At 39.7% G+C, this 12,341-nt stretch overlaps 1 protein-coding gene across 2 annotated transcripts in view; it reads left to right on the top strand.

Annotated features, from left to right (window-relative positions):
* Positions 1–12,341, top strand: part of MCC (MCC regulator of WNT signaling pathway) — a 184,166-nt gene that overhangs the window by 150,638 nt on the left and 21,187 nt on the right. For both annotated transcript variants that reach the window (XM_071456495.1, XM_071456496.1), the window contains 4 exons: positions 1,238–1,378; positions 2,508–2,608; positions 4,852–5,035; positions 11,653–11,887. In XM_071456495.1, coding sequence (XP_071312596.1) covers positions 1,238–1,378; positions 2,508–2,608; positions 4,852–5,035; positions 11,653–11,887 — 661 coding nt within the window. The remainder of the gene's footprint in view (positions 1–1,237; positions 1,379–2,507; positions 2,609–4,851; positions 5,036–11,652; positions 11,888–12,341) is intronic.

Here is a 12,341-nt window from a genome sequence, read left to right as displayed (position 1 = left end):
AGAAGAGAGATTGCAGCTTTCTGGTTGCGGTTAAAATACTGCTGGTGTTATCCTTTAGCAAGCTCTATCAAAGCCAGTGTTTCATGACTGTTTTTGGCACATAAAATCAAAGCTGTGGATCAGGAGTATGAGAATTGTGTCTCAGCATGTCTCTATCGAAATTCTGTCTTCCCTACAGCTAGCTCAAATTTAGTCTGATCAGTACAATATCTCTTTTTATTTATAGCTCATTTTTTGTAGTGCTGCAAAATGTGATTCTTGTTTTCTTTTTTCTTTCTTTTTTTCTGTACACTGCACAATTATGCTTTGACAACATGTATCATTATAGAAGATGTCAAGATAGGGAAAGTGGTAGTTCTAACATCTAGAAAAGTCAGGGCTTTGTTCTGACAAACATATATACTCTAGCCCTTCTCAGTCTTCTTTGTCAAGAAGTCAGTGATTTTAGAGTCCTAGATGGCATGGATTTCTTCATTATCTACCTGTGCAAGGTTTCAAATTGTTTGTCTTTCTGGTTTTGGCATATATCCAGTTTTTACAGTTAGGTGTAATATATTGATGTATGCTTCAGTTGTCAGCAGAGAGAATAAACAATAATACTGATTCTATAAATCTTCATTTTCATCTTCAGGGTTAACCTCATTGAGGAGGGTATTACAGTTAAGCTTCTGTTTGACTTTTGCCAGAACATTTGGAAGTTACATTGCCCCAGTGAAACCTCATTCGTAGTTTGGAAGTTGGCTCTCTAATCACAACCCAAACATGACTTCAGATGGAATGGTTACTCTGGATTTTCAGAAGAAAGGAGGCATTTATGCAACTGCATGATCCCTGCACACACCCACAATCACACTAATGAATATGCTATTTAAAACAAGTTGCAAATGTGGCAGCAGAAAGTGAGGAATGAAGGCAGAAAAATTGAGCAAAAGGTTAATATGAAACCGTCTTATGCAGTCTTGTGGCTGCAAAACGAGGGTATAACTTTCTGCTTGCTGCTGCTGCACAGGGTTATGACTACGTTTTATGAGGAGGAGAAGAGGATGACCTGAGAGAAATTTCTATCCTGTTGGCTTTTGATAAGATATACAGAACTGATGGATTTTTCCATCTTCATTAAAAAACAGTTGTGTAGACTAAGAAATTTTTGTTGTTTCAAAGTATGATTATCCTAGAATTTTCAGAACAGTGACTGCAAGTTAAGCTTGAAGGTTGCAAATTGCTTGTTTTTTTGCAGCCGTATTGAGCACCTGAAATCCCAGAACGACTTGCTGACAATAACACTGGAAGAGTGCAAGAGCAATGCAGAGAGGATGAGCATGCTTGTGGGCAAGTACGAGTCTAATGCCACAGCCCTCAGGCTGGCACTGCAGTACAGGTATGTACCTACACAAGGGGCTCAGCCAAGAAGAGGGAGCTGGAGGGAGACTTGGTAGAAGTGTTTAAGAGTGAAGTTGATGGTCTGCCATAGTAATACTGTTCATTTTTTATTTTCTCCCTGAAAAAGCACCCCTTTGGTTAAACTACCTGACAAACTATCCAACTGAAGTTATTCCTACAGTGTATTTCAACTATAGTTGACCAGCATCTAACAGGAATGTAGAGGTTTATCTCTTCATTCCTAAATACTGAATTAATGTTTGAATTAGGGATTGTGTGTAGTGAGTCTGTGTTGCTGAATCCAGCCTTAAGATACAGGATCTCTATACCTGTCCCAAGACCACTGGAGCAGAGAGTGTTATACTCCACATAACTCAGAATGACTTTGTATTGCATTAGTTGGAATTGTAGATTAATGGCTTGTCTTTAGTAGTAAGTATCTAAATTTGCATCAAGCTGTTCAAAAAAAATACAGTGTGACTTAACACCTTCAACTGCAACTAATTTGGGACTGCCAGGTTTGGTCTTGGAACAAATTGTGTGCCTTTTAAAGAATATATTATTTTACTGTCAGCCTTGAGCAAATTGCAATGAAGTGTAAATTGCTAATGGGATATTAGTATGTATTTTTAAAAACATTAAAATGCAACAAGGATTACATTTGACTCATAATTATAATTGGAAGCTATTCTGTTGTAAGGGGGGGTATCTTACAGCCAGGACAGAGCAAAAAGTATTTTTCTTGCATCTTTTCCACTTGCAACACTTTGTATTGTATAGAATACTTTAGGTTGTATACTAAGAAGGTCTGGGAAAAGTTTCTCAAAGGGATCTTGACCGCCTGTTTAAAACATGCTTCTGGAGCTTTCTTTATTTTGGGTCACTCTTATCTTTTGGCTTGTTACATTGCTTGAGGCCAGCCTGGCACTGTTATAAGAATGGGGAGACTGCTGAATGCTTGTGATAGAAGCTATGTGTATAATGTTCTTTAATATCCCTGCTGCTACACAAGTAGTAGAGAATCATGCAGTTAATCAGATAGCTCTTTTTCTGTTGTTGCTATTTCAGGTATTGTTCTTCTTTAAATTGCAGTTAACATTTTGTGTGGTTTTTGTTTTTCCTTTCAGTGAACAGTGCATAGAAGCATATGAGCTGCTGTTGGCATTGGCAGAAAGTGAGCAGAGTCTCATTCTTGGACAATTCAGAGCTGCAGGTGTTGGTTCTGTTGGTAAGATGTCAATGAATCACTTAATTTACCTGGGTTTTTTTGGCATGTCAGTTGGCATTAGAATTGGTTGTAATGGTGAATCATGTCATCACCCATTACTTAAGAATGCTCTCCAGTCATTTCTTGTTTTTAACCATTTAAATTATTTTATACACCCCAAAAATAGGGGTAAAATGCAAGAGAGCAATTTAAATTCACCTGTGTTGGTTTCACAAGGAGATGCCTCTTCTGGCAGGGGTGAGATTGTTGTAGGGATGCAGCCGTACAGAGTGGAATAATTAAACAATACTTGTGAGCACAGGTGGTTTAGGGCCATACACCTGTGGTAGTTGCAAGTGCAGATTCACGAAGGTTGACTCCCCAGAAACAGTCTAATCTGTGAAGAACTGGGATTAAAATAATAAAAAGTAGCCCTGAGTAGTTACGAATAAAAAAATTTTTAAAGGCTGTAATTTTTCACCCCCTGTTTTACCTTTGCTCTAGAATTTTAAAACATTCTATCTTCTGTTTAGCCTGTATGTTCTGGATTTTTCTTATTTTGTTAGTTAATCCTGTGGCTAGGTGTTGTTTTTTAATATGCTGCCTGCTAAATAATGGAACAAACCACTATCATAGGTACAGTACAGTTCAGAAATTTGGAGCTTGGCATTTCTGCTGGCTCCATTCTTCTGATAGAAAGAGGTGATTGCACAATGAAATTCCAGTGTTAGTAGTTCCATTCCTTTAATTGACAGGAGAAGGCAGTCATGGTAATCTTCAAGTAGAAAGAAGCATTCAGAGAGAGAATAACTCTTCATACTGTGCTGATGCATAGCAAGTGCATGGTTGTTAGGAGCACTGGCTTCTCAGTAGAGGGGATGTCTGAGATTTTCTTCCACCTTTCTCCGAACTCTGTTCATTCCTTTCCACAATGTGCTAGGGAACTTTTCCCATCTGGCAGAGATCAGTGTGCAGCAAAAGTGAATTGAGACTTGGATTTTCTATTCCTTCAGGTGGTAGAAAGAAATCTTACAAGGGAGAAGTACTTTGGGGTTGAGTAGGATTTCATCTGATGTGCATTTTATAGAAGAGACTGTAATTAAATTTTTATGTAGCTATCTGTCTACAGCTGTTAATTATGGTATTATCAGTTACAGCCATGAGATAGAAATAGTGCAAATTTCCCATTACACAGCACAGCATGGAGGAAGTTGTGTATGGTTTATGTACCTTTACTTCATGATGAAATTTGATGAACACACCTAGATAAAATAACAGATTTTTGATTTGAAGATCAGTCAAGCTTTATATCAACATCTGTGAGTGGAAAATTCATGGGAGTTACATCACTTAAAGCTGAGCATATCCAACTTCTCTTAACAGAACATTCACCCTTCCTTTCTTCCTCATTAATGTTACTTCTAGTGCATGCACTTAACTCAGCAAGTGTGCAGTGCAGGTAATTGACTTGAAAAATGATTAAATGAAAATCCAACACAGAGCAAGCTGTTGAGTTTTGCTAAAGTATAAATATACTACAGTTTAATCTACAAATACATTCATAGATTTTCTTGTAGCCAATAACATGTCTTAATTTAATGATTTGACTGCAATGCAGCTGGAAGACTGTAGGAGTAGTGACAGTGATGGCTTCAGTCCTGCTTCTCCTGAAGTTTACCAGCTACACAGGTGCTGTATAACCACTAAAAATTATAGCAATTTAACCAGGGCTACTTCTCTTTTGGCTTAGTATGCATGACTGTAAAATGTGAGAGGCTGCTTCTCAGCAGCAGGGCAATTCTTCAGTCTGGCCAGGTAGCCTGTAAGGAGGTGTTCTGGCAAACCATCAGGCTTGAGATCAAGGTGCCTGTGAGGAGAAGTTCCAGAGATGACTATGCCATGAAACCACACTGCACTGACTGGAGTAAGAGTTGTAATTGAGGCTGAGGCTTTTCCAGTGTGTTCATAATTTGAGCATCCAAACCCTATGTTAATGCAGAATGCACACCCAGTATAAACAGACAAGCTAAAATTCTGCATCACTTAAAACATGTTGCCTGGAGCCACAAGTACCTGGAACTTGTCACTGGGAGCAGGGTGCATTCAGGCCAGTATCCCAGTTACCACTGATGCTGACAAGGAAGTGAAGTAGCTTTTAGTTCACAGATTGGTAATTAATTGTCATTGTCTTGTATAAACTGAGAGTGAGTAGAAGGATCTCTTGCCTTAGATACTGTCTGAAACATTGTTTGCTTGAAAACTAGGGGACCAGACAGGTGATGAAAATGTCACACAGATGCTTAAGAGGGCTCATGACTGCAGGAAGACAGCTGAGAATGCAGCAAAAGCCTTGCTGATGAAGCTGGATGGGAGCTGTGGGGGAGCCTATGCAGTCACAGGCTGTAGTGTGCAGCCCTGGGAAAGCCTGTCCTCCAACAGCCACACCAGGTAACTGCAGCTCTTCTGTTCTCCTAATCTCCTAATCTTTGATTCCAGACAAAAAGTTATGTTCTATTGTATTTGCTGAGCTACCTCCCCTCACCTCACTCCTTTGGCTTCTGTGCTTTGATTTGTAAGTCACCATGCCTCAGTGGTCTAATTGTCTTTGGACTTTGAGCAACTCCAGCCAAGAAGAGTTCTTTATAAATTTGTTGCAAATGGGTGACTCAGACCTTTGATCTTCCTCATAAAGGGCAAAACCATTACGTTTGTTTTACTACAGTGACTTTCTTACTGTTTCATTGGAACTCAAATCATGTCCTTGTTACTCACATCTATTGTATGCAGACAGCATGGACGTGCGGAGAACCAGAGATCTGAAACAGGCTTTCACTGGCATTTTGGAGTGCTCAATAATTGTTTTCTAAATGTTGCAAATCTAGCCATTTTATACCATTTCCTCTGTTTTAAACCATTTCCTCTCCCTTCTCCTTCCTTACCCTTTGCACCCCTCCATGTTATTCCTTCCCATGGAATAGATTGGATTCTTCCAGGAAAGACTGGATACTGCAGTTTTTCTGAAGACCTATAAAATAATAAAACATAGATGAGCTATTATTGCAGAAGTGCTCTAGTTCAAATACATCTGCCAGCAGCTTCATTTTGAGTTTTTGCCTGCCTGTGGTGTAATTGTACTCTGCAGTAAATATGTGTGCTTGTGTATGGATACAAATTTGGCAAGTGTCCTGGATAAATATAGATGAACATTTTTCTCTTTAAATGTTATTTTTGTTTCTCAGATTTGCTCTAAAACTTCATTTTAATTCAGTTTTCTAGCCAGTTCTTTATTCAAATGCTGTCATTTTTTTGACACTTCAGAAGTTTATTTTAGTACTGTATCATTTCCTCTTCTTGCTGATGCCTCCTCCAAAGGATCTTATTTCCTGCCATATGACTGGCATAGAATAGCTAAAAAGGGAACAAAAAGGTAATTTGAGGGAACAGGGTCCTAATGTGAGGTGAATTTTAATATTATTTTACTCAGAAGATTTCTGGTGCACTCTCAGTGCAAGAAAGCTGTGTCTTTACATAGAAATGATTGTGGCAGCATCTGTGCTAGTGGCACACTGATCACACTTTCTACCAAAAGCATTTAAACCAGGCTTCGGAAGAAATTACATGGAGCTGTTTCAAGCACTGGGCTTGCTGTGTCTTAGGCCATATCTACACCTGTATGCAAACATGTCTGTGTTTACATGTAGTAACACCTCTACCTAAGCCAAACTCGTTTCCCATTCTATTGTTTGAAAGGGTAATTCTCAGTTTTTCCTCAGTGTTTTTGTTCCTTGTGGGATATGTGGCATGTAGTCAAGGCATAGTACTTTTTTTTCTTGGAAACAGTTCAGGCAGTTTCCAGTATTGATGGGGAAGAACTGGGGGGGAGGGGGATTGTTCCTGTTTCAGTGTTTGCTTTCCTAGACTTGCACTGAAAGTGTTTGGTAGGAACGTAATCTCTACAGCTCTTGCTTGCTTTAGCAGAATTTTTGGGAGGATAAGAGTCTGTGTTTGTGTCTGTGTTCATTGGTGGTCAGCTGGACCTGTGTGTGTGTCCGTGTGAGGTGTTGGCTCAGTAGATAAAGTTTCAGCGGAGTATATTTCAAGTGGCATAGGATTTAAAATTTCTTCAGGATAAGCTATGTCATGAATATGAAAATGCAAATTTAGTGTTCTTATATGAAAGAAGTGTTTTAGCTTGAGCCATTATTGTCATTGTATTATTTTTTTCTGGTGTGGAGCAACATATTGTGCTGAATGAGGTAACTTCTACAACTTCTTCTTATATATATGGAACATAGGAGATAAAAGCTGTTGTTACTCACTCAGAGGGCACACAGCAAGTCAGGAATTTGTGGCATGCCGATCTGATTGTTACTTACAGATTGTTGTCCCTCTCCCCTCCCCCATGCCCAAAGTAGTTTATCTTTGCCTAAGCATACATATCAGTGAAAATATTTTTGAAACTTCAGCTTCTCCAGAAAATGTAATTCTTCTTTCCTTCTGTTGCATTCAAGTGACGTGTGGTTAGAGGTGTTTTCAGATTTTTTCTACCCTATCTCAAAAGAGAGGAGTCTCCAGCTTACAGACAAAGTGCTACCCCATTCATGGAAAATCTGTCTTGGTTCAAAAGGCACACACTTTTTTATATCACAGAACCACAGAAATCAAGTTTGGAAGATACCTTCAAGGTCATCCAGTCCAACCATCACCCCAGCACCACCATAACCCCTAAACCTTATTCCCAAGTGCCACATCCAGATAGCTCTTGAACACTTCCAGGGGTGGTGACTCCACTGCCTCTATGAGCAATTTATTCCATGCCTGACCATTCTGTCAGTGAAAATTTTTTACTAGTATCTAATCTGAACCTCCTCTAGCACAATTTAAGGTTATCTCCTCTCACCTCTAGTGAGTTCTCTGTGAACCACCCCCCCACCTGGGGACCACTGTGAAAATATTTTTACAGTATTCAATTGAAACATACTTTGAATCTGCAAAACAGATTTTTCTTGCCTTCGATGTTCCAGTGTTGCAGGCTTTTAGTTGCAGATACATATTGCTGCCTTTTCCCTTTGAAACTAAATGAATAAAGTGGTAGTAGGAAGATGAAAACTATCCTTTGTTGAGACTTGTGACAAATGACTAATTCTCCCTGTTGTTTGAAATCCTGTAGAATATGGATTTACAGTGGAATTGTTGACCCATCTTGGGCTTTGAAATTTCAGATGAGATTCTGAATCAAATCACTGAACACGTTACTGAAATTAAGTGCTTGGTGAGCCACTAGTGATGAGTGGTTAAACACTGTAAAAGGGATCAATTGAAATGAAAATAAATGAATGGCAATGAAAGAGCATCTAAATTCATTTGACTGGCAGCAGCACCACAATGTTGCCAATTCAGTTTTTGAAAATAGAAATTGGTTTGCAATGTAGTTGGAAGTCATAATTATTTTAAATGGACAGAAGCTAAGTATAGAACATACACTGTCAATGACGTTAGACTGATTGCACCTTTGGAAGGCAACAAAAGGGAAGAAGCCCGCTTTTAACACTGTCTGAAAATGGTGTGTTTTATTCCCTTCTGTGCTAGTAAGCCCAGCCTTACATCTGGGTTCACCAGAGGACAGATTGGGTCCCTTACAGGCAAAGGCAACTCTTTTCAGTATTATGCAGTGTCACAAAATATCTGAACTCAGTCAATGGTAGGAATATATCTGTCATCAGAACCATCTCAGGTTTCAGATAAGTTGGTGACAGACAAGATTATCTTGGCTGAGGTGTGCAAATAAGTTATTTGGAAATGTTTAAATAGATATGTCAGTGTTATCTGCGTAACACTTTGTGGCTTGACTGAAGCAGTCTCAGAAGGAAGCAGGGCAGTTTACCAAAGGCTCTGGTATTAGCTGTTGTTTGTCCTTTGCCTGATTGGGGTATTTTTCAGTTTCTCGGGAAGAGAAACTGGCATTGTGCTGTCCCAGATCTCAAACCACAATGTTCAGCTTGAAATAAGGTGTTTGGGCTATGTGCACTGTGGATCAACTGCATTCTTTAAAGTTTTAGGTTCTGTGCAGGTATTCAAGCAAGTTTCTGTATTTAGTTCTGACAGTGTTAATCTCAGTTCTACCAACTGTATTATCAACACCATTGCTTAATTGCAGTTGTATTAATTTATTGACTTGATTTTTAACAGATAAAATGATGCTCATGTAGAGTTTTATGGATAAATTTTTGTAGTGTGCAGAAACTACTCAAAGAGAAGCACTGCTGAAGGCCTCTTCTATGTCCATCCACTGAATTTTATACACATACACTCATGCTAGCAAATAAGACTGACATTACACTGTACCTGTCCATATGTTTTCCAAAAATTGTATATGAAAATTAGTCTGACATCACCCAGGCATGACATCATCATAAAAGACTCAAGGAATGAAATAAGTGTGAAGAATATTTCTTACTGTCTTACAGCATCCATGGGAATGGGCAGATTGATGTTGTATTCCCTCCAGCTGTGATGAAACTATGATCCTTTCTCTGTGCTTACCTAAACACTTGAGAAATAAGAAAATGCACATCTTTTGCAAGAGTTTCCTGTGGTTTTTGGATGGATGCATTATACTGTAAATGTTTTCCTTTGTCCTGATTACTGTTCAGAAGGGAGGGCAATATAAGAAGTTCAGGATGAAGTGCTCACCAGCTGTCATCCCTTGAAGGGAGCAGTAGTGGACCAGCACTGTGGCTGTGGAGAGCTGTCTGGTGAGGTTTTTGGGGCAGCACACCCTGGCAGAGTTGCTGGGGAGATCAGAAACACTGCAGTGCTGTTTCTGTCCCTTCTACCCCAGCTGCTTCCAGTCTTTTGGGTGGGGATGTGCTGCTAAATGCAGGGGGTGGTGAAGGTTCTTGTCCTCTCCTTGCTGAGCTTCCTCCAACATCTGAAAAAAAAAAAAACAAAAAACACTCTAGAAGAAGAAGAGCAGCTTGCTAGCAATTCACCAGAGGAGCCAACTCAGCTGCAGACAGGCAGGCAGGCAGCCAGGACTGAAGTAAAAGCAGCCTGAGTATCACTGGCAACAGCCCAGACTGCCTTCCTCAGTTTGGGCTCCATTCCCCTAACATATATGTGCATAGCTGTGGGTCTTCAAGGGCCAAAATCTGTGAATATGCATGGAGTACGAGGTCCAGCTCAGCATAACAATAAACTTTCAGCATTTTTTTGCTCAGGTTTCATTTGCAGCAGGAAGGCTGGGTTTTCTTTCCTTTTCAAGCAAAAGCTGAGATGAGGCCTTTGTGCCCCAAGACTTATAAAGCTATCCTTCCTCCAACAACAGCTGTTTTACATTTAATCCAGAAAAGCTCTGCAATTGCAGTCTTTGGGTGCTGAGGAAAAAACTTACAACATGACTTCAGTACAGAATAAAGTACTTTTCACATTGTCTGTCCTCATTTTTTTAATATATCTAATTCATGAAGATGCCTTTAGGCTCAGTAAAGCAAGATTTAGTAAGTGTTTCATAATTTTCTAATCAAGAAATAGTATGAACAAAAATTTGTTTCAGCCTGGAAGGGTTTCTATGTATCTGGGTACTGAGTGTTCTTAAGCCCCACTGGAGAAGGAAATGGATGAAAACAAAAGCAAAGGCCAATTTACAAAAAGCAAAGGCCAGTTGTGTTGACTATGGCAGGCACCCTCAGAAAAGGAAGGAATAATGTGAAATTAGCATAGAACTGTAGTAAAGAGCTGTAATACGATACATCACAAGGGGGAAGGATTTTGAGAAATCTTGTTAGACCTGCCGATTCACTATCTTCTCCAAGGCTGTGTTTGGAATTTGTGGGAAGATGGGCAATTATTTGAAGCACTTTAAAATCAGTGTAGCTTTAGCTGAAGTAGAATCAGAGGAAAGAGAAAAATGAAGCCTATCTTGATAGGCTTCCCCTTTGCACATGCATAATATTTCAGGACGTCATCCTGGCTCTCACACCATCTAGCGGGTAGGACTTTTTCCTTAGTACAAAAATGTTGAACAGCAGTGCAATTTGATACAGAAAGTGATTTATTCCCCTGCTGATAACTGAGATCATCTAGCATTCCAAACAGGCACAGTTAATGGATGACTTATCCCTCACCCAGCAGCTGATTACAGGACCTCAGGAGACAGCAGGGAGCTTTGAGTGAGGCTATAGAAACAACATGGCATTTTATTTTCCTTTTAGTGTTATTGCAACTATATTCAGCCCTGGAATGCTACAGCTGTGTCAGTCTGGGCCCCCTGCAGCACTGGCATGCATGGAAGTGGGTAGGCAGCACTCAGCCCCCATTGCTCTAATGACATTATTACCCCTTTCTGCAATCTCTGTGTAAACACTTACAGGGCAGAGTAATGGGCCCTCATTTGTTCAGAAGATACACCAAGTCTTTCATGATGACTCTTTATTAGAATTCCTGTTACTCCATTGGTTAGTTTTAAATCACTCTAGCCCTGAAGGAATGCTGAGGAGTACACCTTCACATGAACTGAAAGTTCTCCTGGCATCTGCCAGTGGATTTTTCATTAGATTGATTCCTAAAAGTATCCATTAAAATATCTGAGGTGGTAACTGGTATGGTCATCAGCAGAGATAGATGAAGTCTGGGTTCATTCTATTTTTTTAGCAGATGCTTCTTCTCAAAGATGATGAAGACTCAGCGTCTGAGCAGCTTGCTGTGCTGTTACTGCTAAGAAGTCTTAAGCTTTTTTTTTTTTTTTCTTCTTGAATAAAAAAAATCCACCACTTTTTTCCAGAAGACACCATTTCAGATAAAGTAATTCAGTTAGACATCAGTAAATATCTGGCTTTGCAGAGAGGTTGTCACATGACTCAATTTTCTTGTGCAGCTTAGGGAATTAATGTTTTTCTGAATTTTGTCACCTCACATTGCAGTGTCCATGCTACATCTCTGTCCTTTCTGTGAGCTTTTAAGTAAGACTCAGATGCGTTGATGAAGTATTGGGAGTGTGTTTGATGTAAAAATTAAGATTTTGTTTCAAATATATTTTTTTCTAATGCCATTCTTTCTCTTTCCAGTACTACCAGCTCAACAGCAAGCAGTTGTGACACAGAGTTTACAAAGGAAGATGAGCAGCGGCTGAAGGATTACATCCAGCAGCTGAAAAATGACAGGGCAGCAGTGAAACTGACAATGCTGGAGCTGGAAAGCATCCACATTGATCCCCTTAGTTATGATGTTAAGCCACGTGGAGACAACCAGAGACTGGACCTGGAAAATGCAGTCTTGATGCAGGAACTCATGGCAATGAAGGTACTTTATTCATAACCAAGAGGGGAGCTGCTCTGCTGGCAATGCCTCTGTGTCACAAAACATGCTCAGTCACACACATGGGAGGCTTTGATAGTGGTCACTGGGTAATAAAGGGTAACTTTTGAAACACATAATCTGGACAGCAAAAATCCAGTAGTCAGAGAGCGACAGAAGGCAGAGCGTTAAGTGTGATGAGCTATGTGTGTTCTGAATTAGGAGGACTTCATCTGTGTCTCTAAACTTGGAATGCTCTTCTTGACAAACCAGATGCTCTCTTTCTGAGAGATATGGCAGCTGAATTGCTCAAGGATGACAAAAAACCATGATTCAGCACTTCCCAAGAGATAGTTCATTACTTACGAGGTAGCAAATGTGCATCATGAATATTTGTGAACTGAAGCAGAACAAATTCAGCTGCTTTTAATATTGGTGTGGGAGGAGGAATGGTCTGTCA

The sequence above is a fragment of the Agelaius tricolor genome, unplaced genomic scaffold (assembly GCF_023055355.1).
Source record: "Agelaius tricolor isolate 1412-34295 unplaced genomic scaffold, bAgeTri1.0.p SCAF_59, whole genome shotgun sequence".
Lineage (NCBI taxonomy): Eukaryota > Metazoa > Chordata > Aves > Passeriformes > Icteridae > Agelaius > Agelaius tricolor.
This window is presented reverse-complemented; position numbering and strand designations above follow the sequence as displayed.